The sequence below is a fragment of the Panthera uncia genome (genome assembly GCF_023721935.1).
Source record: "Panthera uncia isolate 11264 chromosome A3 unlocalized genomic scaffold, Puncia_PCG_1.0 HiC_scaffold_11, whole genome shotgun sequence".
NCBI lineage: Eukaryota > Metazoa > Chordata > Mammalia > Carnivora > Felidae > Panthera > Panthera uncia.
In genome coordinates, this window is record NW_026057578.1 from 49,095,281 (window position 1) to 49,114,403 (window position 19,123).

The 19,123-nt window shown below is 52.9% G+C and overlaps 1 protein-coding gene across 1 annotated transcript in view; it reads left to right on the forward strand.

The window, feature by feature from the left end:
* The window catches only part of PYGB (glycogen phosphorylase B), a 58,315-nt gene that overhangs the window by 35,548 nt on the left and 3,644 nt on the right, over positions 1-19,123 (forward strand). Inside the window, exons 5-18 of the mRNA XM_049650112.1 lie at positions 200-331; positions 2,191-2,302; positions 2,713-2,795; positions 3,983-4,126; positions 4,717-4,809; positions 5,910-6,056; positions 6,915-7,078; positions 8,014-8,128; positions 9,566-9,667; positions 10,412-10,559; positions 13,222-13,280; positions 14,930-15,071; positions 16,864-17,071; positions 18,460-18,594. Coding sequence (XP_049506069.1) covers positions 200-331; positions 2,191-2,302; positions 2,713-2,795; positions 3,983-4,126; positions 4,717-4,809; positions 5,910-6,056; positions 6,915-7,078; positions 8,014-8,128; positions 9,566-9,667; positions 10,412-10,559; positions 13,222-13,280; positions 14,930-15,071; positions 16,864-17,071; positions 18,460-18,594 — 1,784 coding nt within the window. The remainder of the gene's footprint in view (positions 1-199; positions 332-2,190; positions 2,303-2,712; positions 2,796-3,982; positions 4,127-4,716; positions 4,810-5,909; positions 6,057-6,914; positions 7,079-8,013; positions 8,129-9,565; positions 9,668-10,411; positions 10,560-13,221; positions 13,281-14,929; positions 15,072-16,863; positions 17,072-18,459; positions 18,595-19,123) is intronic.

Below are 19,123 nucleotides of genomic sequence, written 5' to 3' on the forward strand. Positions count from 1 at the left end.
TTAATTTTTAAACACAAGGCCTTGACTGGAACTGGACATCTTTGCCTTGTAAATAGGCTATAGTTTATTTCAGTGCTGGATGGCGTCGGTATCTCAACAGCATGGTCATTGTGGGCAGTGGAAAGGGGTGGCCCTGCGCCCATGACTGTCTCCCCACTGCCACCCAAGAGAGCTGACCTTACCACCGGCCCCTTTCCAGGTGGAGGAGGCAGATGACTGGCTGCGCTATGGCAACCCCTGGGAGAAAGCCCGGCCCGAATACATGCTTCCTGTGCACTTCTACGGGAGAGTGGAGCACACCCCTGAGGGTGTCAGGTGGCTGGACACTCAGGTATCCACCCTGGGCATCCCCAGGGAAGTGTGGGGCTGAGTGAGGTGGCTGCCACATTTTGTCATCACTCCTCATTCCCTTTGGGAGTGGGAGGTGTGCTGTTTCCCCAGAGGACCTGACCCAAGGTGACTGACTGGGAGGTTTTGTTCTCATACACTCAATTCTTACACATTGTCAGGGCTGCCCAGACAGTGGAAAACACTCAGAGTGAAGCCGCTGTCTTTGCAGTTTAATAGGGGCTTGTGTTGGGGTTCAGACCAGCAGTGATTGAATGGCTAGCAGGACAGTGTTGTGACAGGGGCAGGGTGTTAATCTCTGGAGGGACATGGATAGTCCCCAGCATCTCTAGACAGCAGGTGCTTGATGCATACATTCACCACAGTCACCACACACCACAGGCCTCAGTAGTGTCTCCTGGGTGCCGCCCACCATTACTGAGCTATCAGAGTCCTGGGCATGTGGTGGTCTGGATGGATGTCCCAGCACAGGGCACAGGCACTGATGAGGGAACCAGGGCAAGAACATGGAGAGTCCAGTCCAGGCTCTGGGATGGTGGACAGTGCACATCTGAGTGGTTTCAGCTAAGGGACTGAGGGAGGTAGCAGGAGAGCTTTTGTGAGGGGGTAGCTGTAATGAGCAAGGCTCAGCCATCTAGATGTGGGGCAATGAGCCCAGGAGACTGGAGAAGTCCTAAGCATGCAAAAGTGAGTCATCCAGATTTTCTGCAGCATAAGTTTTAAGGAGTGCATGGGCTAGGGTTGGCTGGAGCCATGTTATGGAGGCCTAAAATGCCATAATAAGTTGTATTTAATTCAAAAGAGGAGAGAATAAGATCAGTTATCTGATTGCATGTGCTTGTAGAAGATGAGCGTGTCATGTATGTAGGGAGGCATAGAGACCATTGGGGCATTTCTGTCAGCCCTGGGCTGTTAGGGATGCTTTGTAGGGCTTGTCACTGGCTTGGATAGGGCCTTGGGGGGCAGGGGAGCAGGGAGCAGGGGTGAGGGTAGAGGGGAAGGGAAAAGTGATTCTAAGGCTCTAGTGATGCTATCAACACAGTCCTTTTGGCTGTCAGAGCCGCTTTCATCTCATAAAGCCACATAGTTGAACTTGTATGAGCCCCCGTGAGCATACCTGAATGTGAGAAACCTCATCAGAGGATCTGAGGGTTGGAAGTGACCTTGAGGCTGGTGTGTGTCTTCCTGTGCTTGACAAGAGTAAAGCAGATACTTGTGGACAGACTGGAATCGGGGGTGGGAGGAGCGTGGCAGGTTCTGTGGGTAGAGAGCAGGCCCTGCATTTTCTGTTGTGAGTGGAGTGTGGGCTGGTTTGGTTTCTCTGAGGGTTAGAGGTCAAGTCTCCCAACAGGAGGAGCCTTTTGCAGGCATTGGAAAATGGAAGTCAGAAATAGAAGTCCTCTGTGGAGAAGTTAGTTTGGGTCGTGAAACTACACAAGTGGGTCGAGTGAGAAGAGGAAGGAGGGCAGAGAGAGGACAAGGACACTGGAGTCATGACTGCTAACAGAGTGTGAGTGAGGTTGACACAGTGGCACCTTGAAGATCTGAGTGGGAAGAATTCTTAAATCAATGCCAGTGTGGAAGGAGGAGAAGCTAGAGAAGACAGAATGACCTCAGGAGTGTGGTCAGGGCCTTACTGCAGAGCCATCACAGGTGGTCTTAGTTGGGGAGGCCTGCAGGCTTGGCACAGGGCAGGTTGCAGGGATTTGGGGCACAAGGAGAAAAGCCAGAGGGCAAGCAGTTTGGCTACCAACGGGGAGCAGAATGCTGCTGCTGGGGTGAGAAGGCCTGGGACTGGGGACTGTGTTGCTAGCTGACTGGATCTGACCATCTCTCGGCCAGGTGGTGCTGGCCATGCCGTACGACACCCCTGTGCCGGGCTACAGGAACAACACCGTCAACACCATGAGGCTGTGGTCTGCCAAGGCACCCAATGACTTCAAGCTCCATGACTGTGCGTTCTGCCCCTCTTATTTCTGTTGGATGGCTTCTCCCAAACTCGCCCCGTGAAGCTCTTGTCTTGTCTGCACTATCACTGCTGTGCAAAGCACAGGACTCTCAATGTGGAGGGCAGAGGGCAGGGTCCTCAGAGCACCAGGGCTTCCCAGGGAGAGCCCACCAGCAAAGCCACTGCTCGTGGAACCCTGTGCCCTCAGGAAAGACCAAGGGGCCTAGGGCTCTGCAGGATGTGTGGGGGATACAGGTTGGGCCTGGGGCAGAGTGAAACCATGGCTCTGGGGGCACCTTCTGTGCAGGAACGTCCCTCACACAGTTCAGGGAAGTGAGGGAGGACCTTCAGGGAAAGGGCACATGAGGAGTCAAGGGAAGGGATGTGGGTTCTGACCTCACTGTTTCTGCCCCTAGTTAATGTGGGAGGCTACATCGAGGCGGTCCTGGACAGGAACCTGGCCGAGAACATCTCCAGAGTCCTGTATCCAAATGATAATGTGAGTATCTCATGTGGTTGCTTCTCTTCTGCTAGGAAAGTGTGCTAGGGGCTGGGGCTGTCTAGAAGGACCTATTTGCTGGCCTCCCATTCATCAGGTGAGACCACGTAAGTAGCTACCAGCAGCCCTGTGTGGCTCCTCGGAGTGAGGGCACCACATGCTTGACAAAGCCCCACAAGTCCAAGTGTGCCTGTTAGCATCTCCCCTTTGCTCTCTCCCTAAGAGGATACAGCAGGAGGTTCTTGGCCTTGCCTCACATGTCTATACTGCTGTGTACCTGGCTGCCCCTGAGGCTGGCTCTGAGCTGACTCTGTGCAAGACCGTATGCAGAGCAACATGTGGGAGATGTGAGAACTTGTCAGACCTCACGTACAGTCAGTTTCTGCTCTTCTGGCATGTGATGCCACTTCCCCAGGAGTTGGATGAGCTATTTCTCAAATGGGAATAGCAGTCCCCGCTTTTCAGTGATGCCTTGAGACATACGCCAGTCATGGTTCGAAAAGCTTTAATTATGTGCCACCACCCACTAGATGAAGTAACAATCACAGTCCCCAGTGATTGCTACTGAGTTTAGTGTCTGGTGGCTTTGTTGTTGCCAGACAAGAGCCCTTAGAATTTGCCTTTGTTAGTGGGTTGTGTATTCTTTGTTTTATCAGAGTAACAGGTGCACATTAGTAGCAAAGGGAATTGGTGTTGAAAGGCTCACAACCAAACATACCCCATTCCCCCTTCCCCTGCCAAGATTTTAAGCAGATTCTAAAGCTTCAGGTACAAGGCATTTTTAGGACACTGACACTTTGGAGCTTGTGCTTCTGAGTGGCTCTGGCTGTTAAGGAACGAGACCTGCATGCCTGGTGTCCTCACACAGGGCACCGTGACCATTTGCTGGCTGCTTCCCTATCTGAAGATCACACACAGGTCAGGCCATCTAGACCTTCTGCTTGTGCCCCTGAGCTGCAGGTTACCTGACCTTGGGCCCTGGGATGGTGGTGATGGAGGTGTCAGCACCATGCTGACACTCAAGGGCTCTCATCCTCTCATGCACACATGAGTCTCTATGGTCCCTGGAGCAGGGCCTCCCAGCCTCTTGCCCTTCTTGAGCCCTGGGGTGGGGATGGGGGGGTCCCTGAGGACCTGTGGTGGCCCTGGTGGCTGTTGTTGGTGCCAGCGCTGTCCTGTGTCCACAGTTCTTCGAGGGGAAGGAACTGCGCCTGAAGCAGGAGTACTTTGTGGTGGCTGCTACCCTCCAGGACATCATTCGCCGCTTTAAGTCCTCCAAGTTTGGCTGCCGGGACCCAGTGAGAACCTGTTTTGAGACATTCCCAGACAAGGTGGGTGTTGATGGGTCTTGTGCAGAAGGACAGGACATTCCCAGGCTTGATTTCTATCTCAAGGCTGGGCGTGGGTGAGGAGAGAACAGCAGCCCCCCCTCATTTCCTTGTCATCAGGGGCCAGGCCCCCTCCTCTCTGACCAGGGCCACACTAGGTGTCCTTAGGAGCAGCAAGGGACACTGTAAAAGGTTCCCGTGGCAAAGTGTGATGCATTTGATGGGCTGGGTTTAGTGATTTTAAACAAAGCCAACATATCCTCGGTGAGAGGAACATTCTGGGTCAGGGGGAGCTGTGGAGAGCAGAAGAGCCTCCGTGGGGTGCCAAGGGTCCTACTGCAGAGCCAGCCCATGGGGTCTTCCCAACCCCTCCCTGTGGCCCCTCTTGCCCTGTTGTCCTCCTTGCTCCTTGGCTGGTTTTCAGGCTAGATTCAGCATCTGTGCGTGATTTCAGCTCCCTGCTGTCAGCCCTATGGATCAGGCTCCTCAGGGGTGGGCGGCTGTGAACCCTGATTCTGCACACACTGACCACCGTGGCACCCATGAAGATGCAGGCAAGGGGATTGAGGGGGATCACCCTGTGTAAACTGCAGGTTGCCATCCAGCTGAATGACACCCACCCAGCCCTTGCCATCCCTGAGCTCATGCGGATACTGGTGGATGTGGAGAAAGTAGACTGGGACAAGGTAAGCACTGAAGACAAGGGCACAGGGCTGGGCACATGGGGTGACTGTGTTCCCACACTGATGGGCATGTGGAGTGACACTGTCCCTGTCACAACTGGGTATATAAGGTGATAGTGTTCCCTGCAGACCTGGGCACATAGGGGTGACAGTGTCCCCTCACCTTCCAGCCTGTCCCAACAACAGTGGTGAGTACTGAGCTGGCCCTAGGATGTTGAGGAAGGCCTATCCCCTGTGGCCTGGGGAGTACAGAGGGACATTGTCCTTGAGAAGCAGGGCCATGAGGAGGCGGATGTTCCAAGAGCAGGTCTGGGGTTTCTCCCAAGGGACTAGGATACCATAGGTGGAGCAGTGGCACAAAGGCACAGAAGAGCAGTTTTCTGGAAGACTGGGAAAAAATTCTGACACGTCTTAGAGCTTCTCATGTACATTTTCTCATCTTAGAATTGTGGCAAGAACCGCAGAAGTATTAAGTGTAAAGAAACACATTGTTTAAATTTTTTATAAGTTCTTCTGACTCAACTTATTTGGTCCTGGATGCTTGTAAAGCAAGATTTTCCTGATCTAGTTTAAATCAACTATAAGACTTTAGAACAATTTTCATGTCATTTTGTAGAACCCAGAGCCCCCTCTGGTTTGGGGTGCACTCCTGGGCGGGGCTGGGCAGTGCCGCCATGGTCCCATCTGCCCCTGGCCAGTGGAGGGAGGCCACACAGTTTCCCAGTGTTTCCAACTGGGTGTGAGATCAGTTTGGTGGAAATAAAGTAGAAAATTGTTTGATGCTCTGTTTTGTTCACAAAAAATGGTTCACAGAAGAAAAGTGAGTGATGCCAGGTGATGAGGTAAGCATCACTCATTTATGTGTGTGTACTATGTTAGGAAGTAGAATGTTCGTGGTCACATTGGGAAGGCAAAGGGCATGGGCTCACTTGTAGGTTTTGAGAAGGTTCTAGATAGCCCCAGAGGGCAGAGATATGTAGCCACCTGGGCCCCTTTCAAGTGGGATCCGAACATCTACCTTTGATGGACTTTTCCCTGAGCATCTGGTAGAAAAGTAGATTGTTTCTAAACAAAACAATTTGGAATATTCTGGAATGTTCTAGGCCTGGGAAATCACAAAGAAGACATGTGCATACACCAACCACACTGTGTTACCTGAGGCCTTGGAGCGCTGGCCTGTGTCCATGTTTGAGAAGCTCCTGCCACGGCACCTGGAGATCATCTACGCCATCAACCAGAGGCACCTTGATGTGAGCAGGGTGGGGGTGGGTATGGGTGGGAGCTTTAGGGATGCTGCCCCCGAGATGACCACCCCTCCTGTCGTGATTGGGGATGGAGGTGGTGGGCTGCACCTGCACCTGGAAGAGGTGGAGGTTCCTCCTGTCCTCTATGTGGAATTGTCTGGCCTGCGACATGTATCTTCTTGCATGGAATAGCCCTCTGTCCAGCAGAGGGCTTTGGGGTCCAGGGGCCGTTGCTGGGTAAATCTCTTCCCAAGACCTAGACCCCTGCTGTGTATGTGGGAGTCGTGGATTTAGGTCTTTTTGAAATGTTCTCATTCCCACGTGGGGCTCAAATGTAAGAGTCTGTTCCTGGAATGCCAGAGGCCTTGGTCCTGAGACACCATAGCAGCATTTGGATGATTTGGAAATAAAGCAGCATTTGTCTTTCCTCTGTTACCCATGGAGAGAAGAGTGCTACAGGGAAAGGGGAACTTAGAATCCAGGTGTGCTTGTTCAGTTGTTTAACCTTTTGGTGAAAAAGTAGCCGTTCCCAATTGGTCAGACCTTGCCTAGGCCAACAGGGCAGCACTCTCGTCTTTTCCTTCTAAGTCACATGGCACATCTTAGCACCACGGTCCTCCTGTCACCTCCCACAGAATAGCTCTGTCGAGTCCTCCGGCCAGTCACGCCTTTCCCTGGGCTGCAGCAGTGTGGAGGAGCTTCCTGCTATGCCCGGGGCTCTCAGAGGTGCATCCAGGGAGTTTGAATGCATATCTGGGGTGCAGCAACCTTGGGATTTTCTTGGAGGAGGCAGAACATCCCATGGGGGCCCCTGGGCTTCCTGTTCACCACTTGCTCACCTTCTGCTCTCTGACTTGGCTACAGCACGTGGCTTCCCTGTTCCCTGGGGATGTGGACCGCCTGCGGAGGATGTCTGTGATCGAGGAAGGGGACTGCAAGCGGATTAACATGGCCCACCTGTGTGTGATCGGGTCCCACGCTGTCAACGGCGTGGCGAGGATTCACTCAGAGATCGTGAAGCAGTCAGTGTGAGTGGAGCCAGCATTTGCACTGACCTGGGTGTACCTTCTTCTTGACCCTAGACTCGCCTCTGGGCACTGTTGGCAGCCATACTCACAGTGGCTGGGGCATGTTGCCCAGGCTCCACACTTGCTCTCCTGCCCTCACAGGTACTGTCTGAACTGCCCAGGGCATGTTATTCAGTGGCTGAGGACACCGTGGGCAATGTTAGGGCGTTGAGCCTTTGAGTTATCACCAGTGCCACCTCCTCTTTTCTGTGTCCTCTGTCTGTCCAGACAGATGCTCTGTCTTGGAGCCATCTGCTGCTGGCCAGGTGCCAGGAGTGCCCTGCTCAAGAGTGTCCCAGGTTAGGGCAGGAGGAGTCAGGGCTCGTCAGCAAGAGGAAGGAAGAATTCTTAGATCAGATCTCCCAGTGTTTTCCCTCCCTCTTTTGGTGGGACATGATTTTGAAACTCCTTCCTGCCATCCTTGACCCAGATGTATGTAGAGTACCTCCGTGAGCACCAGGTAGACCCCAGACCAGGTCTGTCTGTGTGGAGGCTTCTGTGTTCCTGGTACCAGCCCAAGGGCTTCATGTGTTATAGTCTTTAGATCCTCACAGCAAGCCTCTCAGAGAGGTGTGTCTCCATTTTACAGATGAGGAAACTAAACCCTGGTTCTCAAGCTCTATGATAGCCCCTACCCTCTTCAATGTCACATTCACTGTGGAAGATGGCCAGGTTCCATTACCTGTGTGGTTATTGCTATGTGACTAAATGTGCAGTGCTTTGAAAAGCATGTGCTCCCTGCTTACTGTTCTCAAAAGAGGGCAGCAAGGCTGACTGCTCTGTGCTCCTTAGAAAACAACAAAAAAAACTGAGCTTAGTAATCTTCCAGTGGGATTTCTGAATGTTCTCTTGCTCACCTTGTTTGTTGTGACATTTGTCTGTTTCCTGTGTTTTAGCTTTAAGGATTTTTATGAGCTCGAGCCAGAGAAGTTCCAGAATAAGACAAATGGCATCACACCCCGAAGGTGGCTGCTCCTGTGTAATCCGGGGCTAGCCGACACCATTGTGGAGGTGAGACCAGCTGCCTTTGAGTCCCCGGAGAGCTGTGAGCACAGTTAACACCTCATCTGTTGCCCAAGGCCCTCAGGCCCATCACCAGTGTGTTGACCAGTGGTGGCTCCTGGCCAGGGACCCCAGGTGGGGTCCTGCTGCCACCCAGATGTGGGAGTGCTAGGCTGGGCTGGGCAGTCAGTCAATGGCCCCAGAGGCCTGTGCAGGAGTTCAGAAGTGAGGTCCTGGGCTTCAAGAGGGGCTGGGGTGGGATCACCTGGTTGAGCAGCAGCCACAGGCCCACTGAAGAGGTTTTGGGAGGCAGAGATGCGGTGGTTACTGATTGTTCATGTGCTTGTGCACACCAGGTGACACCTAGCCTTGAGAATGCAGTAGGTGGCTGTAGGGTGGTGCCCGCTGAGAGTCTGTGGTGGGGACATTGCCTGCCTGGGCTGCGTGTGTCAGGGAAGGCATCCCTGGAAAAGGGAGGGCAAGACAGATCCAAAGGGCTAAAAGGAGGGAGTTGGGAGCAGTGAATCTCTGTTCCAAGGCCCTGTGGTGGAGGGACGTGGCCCACCCAGGAGCTGGAAGGCCAGTGAGGCTCAGTGCCTGGCGAGGCGGGCAGAGGGAGGACAGGCCTCGGAAGTGGCCAGAGCATTTGCAGGCTAGGAGTTTTCCTCTTGATCCTACATTAGCAGCAGGGAGACTTAGCGGGGTACTTGATGAGAGGTACATTTGGACTGACCATGCTGCTGTAGTGCAGAGAGTTCAGGGCCAGGAAGTGACTGGAAGGTGCTCTATTATTTCACAGACTTGGCAGGTGCAGAGCCTTGGGGATGGATGGCAGACAGGGCCCAGGCCAGGAGGAGCCGCTGGGCCACGGTTGGCCCCCAGGTTTGGGGCCTTTCTGTAAAGGGGACAAGGGAAGCTCGTGGGATTGTTGTGGATGTTTGAGCTTGACCAGATTGGGACATAATGTCAGGAGCAAGCCCAGGGACTGAGAGGGAGGCTGGGGTGGGGCTGCCCGTGGTGGTCAAGGCCACAGTGTGGGGGTATTTCCCCAGAGCTGGGCTGTGAGAGAAAAGCTGGCCTGGAGCCAAGCCAGAGCAGATCCAGGGAGGAAAGCAGAGGTGGGGATGACAAAATGGAGGACAGTCTTCAGGAGGACAGGTCCTACAATAGGCAGAAGGCATGTATCCCTCTTTTTTTTTTTAATTAAAGAAAAATTTTTTTTAATGTTTTATTTATTTTTGAGAGAGACAGAGTCTGAGTAGGGGAGGGGCAGAAAGAGGGAGACACAGAATCAGAAGCAGGCTCCAGGCTCTGAGCTGTCAGCACAGAGCCCAATGCCAGGCTCAAACTCACAAACTGCAAGATCATGACCCGAGCTGAAGGTGGCCTCTTAACTGACTGAGCCACCCAGGCACCCCAAGCATGTGTCCCTTTATGATTCTCCAGAAAATCGGGGAGGGTTTCCTGACTGACTTGAGCCAACTGAAGAAGCTGCTGCCATTGGTCAACGATGAGGCACTCATCAGGGACGTGGCCAAGGTCAAGCAGGTAGGCCCAGCATGGGGCGGCATTCCTGCGTGTTCCAGGTATCTGGTCCAGTGACTGCCAAGTCCATCCATCCCATTCAGCCCTCAGGTCATGGAGTAGGCAGGCAGATGGGTGCAGACCCCAGAGCAGCCTGGGCATGCCATGGCCCCAAGTTCTGCAGGAAGAGCTCATTCCTGGGAGGTGCTCCAAAAGTCTATCTGGTCCTGGCGTCTATGCACGGGTGTGCTGCTTGGCTGCATGAGAGCCTCTCCCCAGGGCAGCCAGCCTCACAGCCAGACAGGCCGGGGCCACTGGAGCCCTCTAAACCTGACAGGTGGCAGCCTTGATGGAGAACTCAGTCCCTCATGAGCCTGTGTCTCTGCTGGGCTGCCGCATGGTCTTAGGGCCCTGAAATAGTCCTTCATCCTGAGTCTCCTCCCCACTGACTGTCCCATTTGTGTCCTTTATACCACACTCATGACTCCCTTTTATTCTGCTTTTCTTATCCTTTCGCAGGTTTGCCTTTTGGTCTAGTTTTCTGTTTATTTCTGCGACTCTTGGAGTGTGCCCACCTTCAGCACCCCATTCCCCCATCCTCCCTTCCTCAAAATGTCTCCACCCTCAGCTGTGGCCTCTAAGAGTCCCCACCTTGCTGTGTGGCTTGTGGAGGGACAGAGATGTCCCCTTGGCTCTGAGTGGAAAGCTGGAGCCTAGTCAGACCTTGGGGACTTGTGGGGTTCGACCATCTTTGTCCTTTCTCCCCAGGAAAACAAGCTGAAGTTCTCTGCATTCCTGGAGAAGGAATACAAGGTGAAAATCAACCCCTCCTCCATGTTTGACGTGCATGTGAAGAGGATCCATGAGTACAAGCGGCAGCTGCTGAACTGCCTGCACATCATCACGCTGTACAACCGTGAGTGTCCCTGGGGGCCACAGGGCCCTGGCTGCAGCCCTGCACAGTTCTAGTGGGTCCTCTGTGGCGTCATGGGACTCAAAGGCTGGGCTATATGTTTACTTTAGTTTTTAGTTCAAATTTAGTTGTTTGTCATTAGACTTGTCTTATTTGGAAAGATTTTACTTATTAGAGACACTTAAAGTGCACTTAAAACAATGAAATAGAATGTGTTAAATTTATACACGTACCTTAAATTGTTCAGGCAGCATTCAATTATGAGAGCAAACATGAATCAAAGACCCCCAAAAGTAAATATGAATATTTTTTAGATTTATAAATATAACAAAGCCTTAAGGAAAAACTTATATTTTAAAATTTTGTAATTTAATGCTGTGACTATTCATTTTGAAAACCAAAGGAACCACAAATATTCTTTTCAAGATGCAAAGCTCCTTTCAAGAACATCCTCCCATGCGCCAGCTACCCCCCACCCCCTGCAGTCCTAGTCTCTGCACGGTCTTGTGTACTTCCCAGGACCTGCCACTTCTGGGCCTGCTTTCCGTGGCGTCCCGTGAGTGCAGCTATTCTACCAGGCAGGTAGCTGGGGGCCTGTGCTCATTTCCACCTCACCATCTCCCTTCCCTATGCACGCACGGTTTCTCCCTGGTCCAGCAGACAGCCTTGATGCTCTGCTGTGCCATCCCAGTCCCCAGCCTGATTTCTGTCACCACCAGCCGTCCTGCCCTGCCTTCCTGCTTTGATTTCCCTTTGGTTCACTACAGCCTTTCTGTGGACCACGATCTGAATTATTGCTTGTTTAGAACATGGAGGACGGTTTGCAGGTGACGTTGCTGGCTTTACTTTCTTTCCTTAAGCATCTTTCAGGTCTGTCCTGCACTGTCTGGAGGATGGGGCATTGGTGTGTTGTGCTGTCCTGAGTACCTGTGCTAAATTTACTGGGCTGTGTCTTGGTGCTGAGCATTATGGGTCAGTTCTCCCTGATGCTCAGGGCATTCTGAATGCATCTATTGTGGTCTTGTATTATTTCTAAGAAGTTTTCTTGAAATGAATTTAAAACATTTGTTAGGTGCAGCTATTCTGGTTTTCTTCTTCCAGGATTCCAGCGAGGTGCGTGCTAGTTTCCTTCCACCTATCATCTTCTTGTCTCTTCATTGCTCTCTGAACTTTTCTAAAGGTCTTTCCTTCTCTATGTTGTCTGCTTTTCTTGTTTCCATCCTTTGTGTGTGCTGTGCTTTCTGTGTCTTGCCTCTCTCTTGGCTTCTTGTCACTCCCGTGTCCTGCCAGTTCTCATTTTGTGCACTTTCATGTCCTGTCCTCCCCCTGAGGTCTTGGTTTCAGCTCCGTGGACTCTTCCAAGCTGACGTCCATCACAGGTTGGAGATTTGGGTATTCTCACTGGGATGTCGGTTTCATTTCTTGTCTGTAGCAAAGCCACGTATTGTGTTTGTTCAAATTTGCCTGAGCTGCACCTCCCAGGGCTACCAAAGGGGCTTTGTGGCACCCCAAGGCAGCTGCGGGCACCTCTCTGTGCAGCCGTGGACTCCTGTTTCTCCAAGCCCAGGCTGGTTCAGGAGGCCACCTGCCCTGGCTCCCCTGATTTCTGCCCTGGGGGCCTCTGCCCCAGGATGCCAGACCTTCCTCTTGGGTTTCCTAGAGGAGAGGGGCTGGTGAGGTCTGCCCTCCTGGCCCCCATCCTCCTTCCTGTGCCCCAGACACCAGCGCTGCTGACGGCTCCTCTGAGGAGGCTGGGTCCTGAGACCTCTGTGCTCAAAGCCGTATTCCCCACCCACCCTGTAAACTGGCAGAACTTGTTCAGTGGCCTGGACTTTGTGTCTCTTTCCTCTTTCTGAGTTTTGGTGGAAGTGTAGTTTCTGTTTTATTTTTTCCTATTCTCTCTGTTGTTCTGTCTGATTTCTGGAAACAGGAGGATATCAGAACTAAGGCACAGCCATGTTCTTGGCAGAACCTGGAGTTAGTTCAGCCCTGATTCTCACTGCTCTGGCTGGTTCTTGGCCTCTGGGGAAGGCAGTGTAGGGCTGCCTCACCCCTCTGTGAAGACATCCTCCAATACCTCCCATATACACTGATACTGAAAGCCAGGGGCCTGGTGAGAACACCCTCAGTCTGCTGGAGCTGCAGGGGAGCTGACTGTTGTAACTTGACCCTCTGGCTGCCCCTGTGTGGGAGAGCTTTGGGATAGCCTCTTACCTCTTATCACAGTGAAGGTAGGGGGGGCGGGGAACTTGGGGTCTCGCCTGACATCCCTTGAGGGCTGACAGTGCCATTACCATGATCTCAAGGTCCCCTCTTTGTCATATACCCATCATGTGCAAAGGCCTTGACAGCTGGTGACTGATTGGACTCAAGCCAGGCACCTGCTTTGGGCTGTTCTGGAAACAGAGGTGCATCTTTTCCTGTGAACCTTTTGGAAGAGTCTGTTTCTGGCCTCCTTCCTCACCATGGGATATAAATGCAGAATCTAGGGGGCTTGTCCCCCTTTTGTAAGTGGGAATTCTTAATAGGCACATGGGGGCCCAGTGGCTGTGCATGTCCCCTGGTTTGGGGTTGATCTCTGAGGATTCTGGTCACCATCCTGTGTCCCAAAGCAGGGGCATGTCTGGCTTCAGTGCCTTATCTGAATCTCTTGTTTGTCCTACAGGAATAAAGAAGGACCCAACCAAGGCCTTTGTGCCCAGGACTGTCATGATCGGGGGCAAGGTGAGGTGATGTTCTCTTTGCATCTTGCTTGATATTTAGCCTGAGTGCACAAACCACCATGCTTTTTGTCAGTGCCACTGTGTCCCGACTTGAGTGCCAGCTGCGCAATGGGCTGGAGACTGCAAAGGCTCAGAGGCAGCATACACACGGAATGCCAGAGGCCCCCTGCTTCCCCAGGTGTGCTTGTGGGCTGAGTAGGTTCAGTGTCCATCAGCTCAGCATTAAGAGGGAGCTGGATGGGACCCCAGCACATGAGAGTGGGGGTCCTAGCCCCAAGGGGAGTCCCCAGTGGACTTGTTGGCCCTCCATCCAATGCCTTTCCTTGTACAACCACCACCCTTCCACACCTGTGCCCAGCTCTCAGGTCCCAGCATGCTGCCCACTCACTTCCCTGTACTCGTGTGCTGAGTGGACATAGATTGCTGGCTGCTTCATCAGCCAGATGTATACCCATGGTGAGTGAGCTCAGCCTAGCTTTATTTCATTTTTTATTCACCGTGACACATGCTTTTGGATACTCAGTCACATAGTCCCAGTATGTTGCCATTACTCATTGATGGATGGGTTTTCTCATCATACTCTGTGCTCTAGGGCTGGTGTCCCCAACCTCTGCCACTTTCCCCCAAGAGCCTCATTGTCATCAGAGAACATGAGGACACTGTGGAGCCCAGTTGTTTTATGGGGGCCTACCAGGTGGGGCCAGGCACTGTCTGCCCAGCCAGCAGCTCATGGTCATCTCCCCGAGTGCCTGCCATTTCCTTTGTTAGTATCCCAGTGTGCATTTCTTAGAGATACAGGCTTTCAAACAGTTTTTTAAATGCTAATTATTAAAATTTTTCAACATAGACAAAAGTAGGAAGAATAGTAATAATATCCATACACCTATCCCAGACTCCGCTGGATCATTCCAAATGAGTTCTGGACCTGGAATTGCTTTACCTCTAAGTATTTCACATGTGTTCCCAATGCTGTTTTCCTCCAAAACCACAATAAGTACAGACCCTTTTGAACACCACCACATTATACCATCTTCTCATGTAGATAGTAAAGTTACAGATATCTGGAATAGTTTGTTTGAATCTGGACCCTGGCAGGGCCTAACCGTGTAATTGCTTGCTGTCTGTTAAATCTTGTCATCAGTAGGTTTTTCCCCACGCCTACCTCTCTTCTCTCTCTGCAACTGATTTGTTACAGAGATTGGGCTTTGTGTCTTCCCCAGGTTGGCTTTTCTGAGCACATCTGTCTGGCATGTCCAGTACGCCCCTTAGTTCCCTGTGTTTCCTGTAAGTTGGTGGTTCTAAAAGTCCTGCTCCTTTCATGTCCTCATTTCTGAAGAGCTAGCTAGAATTGGAGAACAGGTTTGAGGCTGGCAGGTTTCAGCACAGGCTGGGGCAGCTGTCAGGAGAGGCGCTTGGTAGAGCTGGGTCATGGGTAGACATCACACCCCACGGAGAGCAGGTTCCTCTGTCATGAAGCTGTCTGCCAGACTGCATGCAGGACATGGAGGGGGGGGGGGCCACTCAACTGGGTGTGACCTCAGTGATCTAGCATGGGGCCCCGGTTACAGGGAATGATGCCAGACCCTCCGAGGACCCTGTGCTGCCCAGCACATAGGTGTGTTCATGCTGAATTTCCCCTCCCATCTCCAGGCAGCCCCTGGTTACCACATGGCCAAGATGATCATCAAGCTGGTCACATCCATCGGCAATGTCGTCAACCACGATCCAGTTGTGGGCGACAGGCTTAAAGTGATCTTCCTGGAAAACTACCGAGTGTCCTTGGCTGAGAAAGGTAGGCCCATGTTAGATAGGAAGGCCTGCCCCTGCTTGGGCACAGTATGGGTGGTTATTGCTGGTCCCAGACACCAGGCGCCCCAGCCAGAGGGAGACTTTGTTCTAGTAGTAAAAGGCTTTGGGGAAGTTCTCTGCCCTTCACATGCGGAGAATTACCCTCAACCTTTGTCTCTGTACTTTCTCACTTCTTCCTGTGACCTCATTCCTTCTCCTTGTTCTGCCCCCAGTTTTCTTTCCTGCTCCTAGAGCTTGCTCTTGCTGGCAGGATGTGCTTCCAGGGCAGCCTCCTCCCTCCCTTCTCCCACCCCCAGAGGATGCGTCTGCTGTCACCACCTATATACTCTCAAGGGCATTACCTACTTGTGATCTGGGCCGGCACCTGCCTCTTTGGTCCTTTCTGAGAGCAGCCCGAGGCCTGACAACCCAGCCCTCTGGTGAGAGTTCAGGCTGGGGCTGCTCCTTCAAAGATGTGTGCTGTCATCTGGAGAAGTTCCTGCAGCCAAATGTGCCTTGGAGCGTGGCTTTCCTGACCTGGACAGGCCTTTCTAAACTGGCCACTTGTGGAGACCCTGGCAGGAAGGTGATTTGCCCAACCAGGTGATGGGAAACCTGAGCCTGGAATTCTGGCTCTGAGTAGTAGGCACCTCTGCAGCTCACACAGATCAGCTGCTGCCTGCTGTGCTGAGTAACGATGTGCAGGCAGATATGCTCCCCTCTCCTGACAGCTCAGCTAGGTCATTGAACCGTCTCTCTGGTCCCTCTGCTGTCACAGACCATATGCGGTTCAGGGTCAGTAATGTGCTTAGTTCTTCACTGAGCTTCTGGCACATCTTACTGCCCTTTGCACGTGGAACTCCCCCTCCTCACTGTTACATGGGACCAGCTGGCTCCTGGGCATCTTCAGAACTGGTCTTGGGGTACCTGCTCTAGGGCCTCAGAGCTGGGGTCTTAAACTTGCTGCAGCAATGTGTCCACTGTCACATTTGCTCGTGTCCCTCTGCCTTCAGTGTGGAGCTGCATGGGGGCCAGAGATGCCTGTATCTCTTTATCTTGGCTCCTGGGCTTGACCTTGAAGAAGAGCTGGACTTCACTCTTCACAGACCCTGAGTGCCAGCCACTGGGCTGGGGAAGCAGCATCAGCTCCATTGACAAGCTGAGAATGTGGGGGCAGGGATGCCAAGGCAGGGTGGGAAGATGAGGCTTTCCCATCCATCATGTCTTGGAGGCACAGGGAGCCCACCCTTTGGAGACACCTCAGGGCCACTGCATTTGGGTCATCGTTGTGGCTGGTTGGGCCCAGTCTGCACACAGCACAGAGTGACTCGTGTGCATGTGAACACAAGGAAATTGCCCCTGCCTTCCTAGTTCTCTGGTTCTTTAAGAGTCCAGTTTCCTTTTGAAGTGCTCTGAAGAGACTTATGGGCTGACGGCATGAGACAGAAGTGCTGTCAGGATGAAAGAGAATGATGACATCAAAAGCAAGAACCAGGGGACCCCAGAGTATGGTTGGGCCTGGTCCCTGGAAGGTTCTAGAACAAAGGTCCTTTGCTACCTGGGGTCTTCTCTTCAGGAGTCACCATCTTGACCTCAGGCTGCCCTGGATCAGGAAGGGAAGCCCTTAATAGGTGGGCAGGGTGGGCTGCAGGGCTCAGGCCCATCCTAGAGTGGGTGGGAGATGGCACCTGCTCTGGGAACGCCAGCAGTGGGCGTGTGGTGTCTTGCACAGTTCCCATTGCTGCCATGCTGTGAGCGGTCTGTGGTGATGCACCTTCTTGTCCACCTGCTTGCAGTGATCCCCGCCGCAGACCTGTCACAGCAGATCTCCACTGCGGGCACCGAGGCCTCGGGCACGGGCAACATGAAGTTCATGCTCAATGGGGCCCTCACCATTGGCACGATGGATGGCGCCAACGTGGAAATGGCTGAGGAAGCTGGGGCTGAGAACCTCTTCATCTTTGGCATGCGTGTAGAGGACGTCAAGGCCCTGGACCGGAAAGGGTGTGTATTCCTTCCTGTGCCATCGGGGGCACTACAGCATCCCAGACACTGCTTGGAGCACTGGGGGTTGGGGGTGCCAAGAGGGCTCTGGGAGCCAGGCCTGCGCTTGCTGGGGGAGATGCCCGCCTGGCAGGTGGGGGTGGCTGTGGGCATGCTGGCTGAGCCTGCTCCTGGCCTGAGCACCCCACCAGCTGTCCTGGGAGGCTGGCTTGGGTGGGAGCTGGCTACTCTGTGCTTGTCTCCATGGGCCCAGTCCCTGGGGTCCAGAGTGAGTCTTTTCAAAAGGGTAGAAGGTTCTGGTCTCTGGAGGGAAAGCTCTGAGCATTCAGCCAGTGTGGGGATTTGGGGCTGAGCTACTGCTGAGATTCTCTGGCCAGATTCTGTAAAGTAACCCTTGAAATAGTTTCATGTTTACAGACAAGTTGCAAAGATAGCACAGAGTCCTATAGACTCTTCTGCCATCTCCCCTGTTGCTTACATTTTCCTAATTAAAGTCATACGTTATCAAAATTAGGTAACCAGTAGTGGTGCATTGTTATTTATTAACGTCCATACTTAGTGTTTCCCATGAATGTCCTTTTCTGTCCTAGGATCCCTTCCAGGGCACCCCTCTGTGTTTAGATAGCAGGTCTCCTGTCTCCTCCGGTCTGTGACATTTTCTCAGCCTTTCCTCATGTTTCATGACCTTGGACACTCTTGATCATGACTGTGGACACTCTTGAGTCTGGCCCTAGCCTGATTCTGAACAATAATTAAAAAGAAAAGACAGTATTGCCTAATTGTCTAAAAGCCCTCAGGGGAGTTGGTGAGGCCTCAGGCACCAGCCGGGTGAAAACCCAAATGTCACCTAAAAAGTCACAGCTTCAAGGTGAGTTAGATGTCTCAGCTTGAGAGTACACTGCCCCATATGCCCTTTCCTACCTGCCCCTTATTTGGGCTTTCTGCTCCATCCCGTGTTCTGAGACTGCATATCTGCTCCATGCTTCCCTCCCCAACTCCCTGATGGCCAAGGACTGTTGTGTCTGGTTGTGTCTGGTTTATGCTTCATTTCCTTCTTCATTGTCCCAGTGGCAGGGGGCAGGGTGGTGGCAGGAAGCAGGGGGCATCGTTAAGGGCAGGGTGCAGCAAGGTGGGGTGGAGATGGCATGCAGCAGGCCAGTTCTCAAGCAGCCTCCTGTAGGAGTGTGATAGTGCCATGCCAGTGATTGTGTGTCTTCCAGCAATCACAAGGAGCCGGTGGGATTCATTCTGCACACCCAGCACATCACTGCAGGGCCCAGCAGCACTTGGGCCTGGAGCCTGGGGCAGTCTCGGACCAGGAAGGTGCCCAGTACAAACAGCCCTGCAGCTCACCCTGAAGGCTGACACTTGGCCCCACCTCCCCACAGGTACAATGCCAGAGAGTACTACGACCGCCTGCCTGAGCTGAAGCAGGCCGTGGACCAGATCAGCAGTGGTTTCTTTTCTCCCAAGGATCCAGACTGCTTCAGGGACATTGTCAACATGCTGCTGAACCACGACAGGTTTGTCCTTATGTCCTTCCCCACTGGCTGGTCAGATAGATGGGTCCTCCTGGTGGGCTCAAGACTGCACTTTGGGAGTGACCCTGGACCGAGGTGAGGCTGGCTCCCTACCCCAGCCCATGGGCAGAGCCTCAGGCCACCAACCTTGACATGCTATACCCGGGGCCTGCTGTGGTCTCTGGAGGTGCTTGAATGCTGGGGGACCCTGGTGGTAGGGATTGCTGGTTCATGATCTGGCCCTAGGCCCCCCAGCACTGGCTGACCCCCAGAACGGCATGACAAGCAGAAGGTGGTTTCAGATGGGGCTGCCTGGAGGCATTTCCTGAGTCCTCTCTTCCCCGGGGAGAACAGGAGTCTGGGCAGGACACACCAGAAACCTCCGGGAAATGGGGGGGTGAGGGGCACTGTGCCTCCACAGTCATGGTCCTGCAGTCCCAGCTGAGGCAAATGTTGGCCGGTGGTGACACAGAGTGGTTAAAATGGAATTAACTTGTGACATAAAGTACGATGTAGTTAATGGTTTTTTACA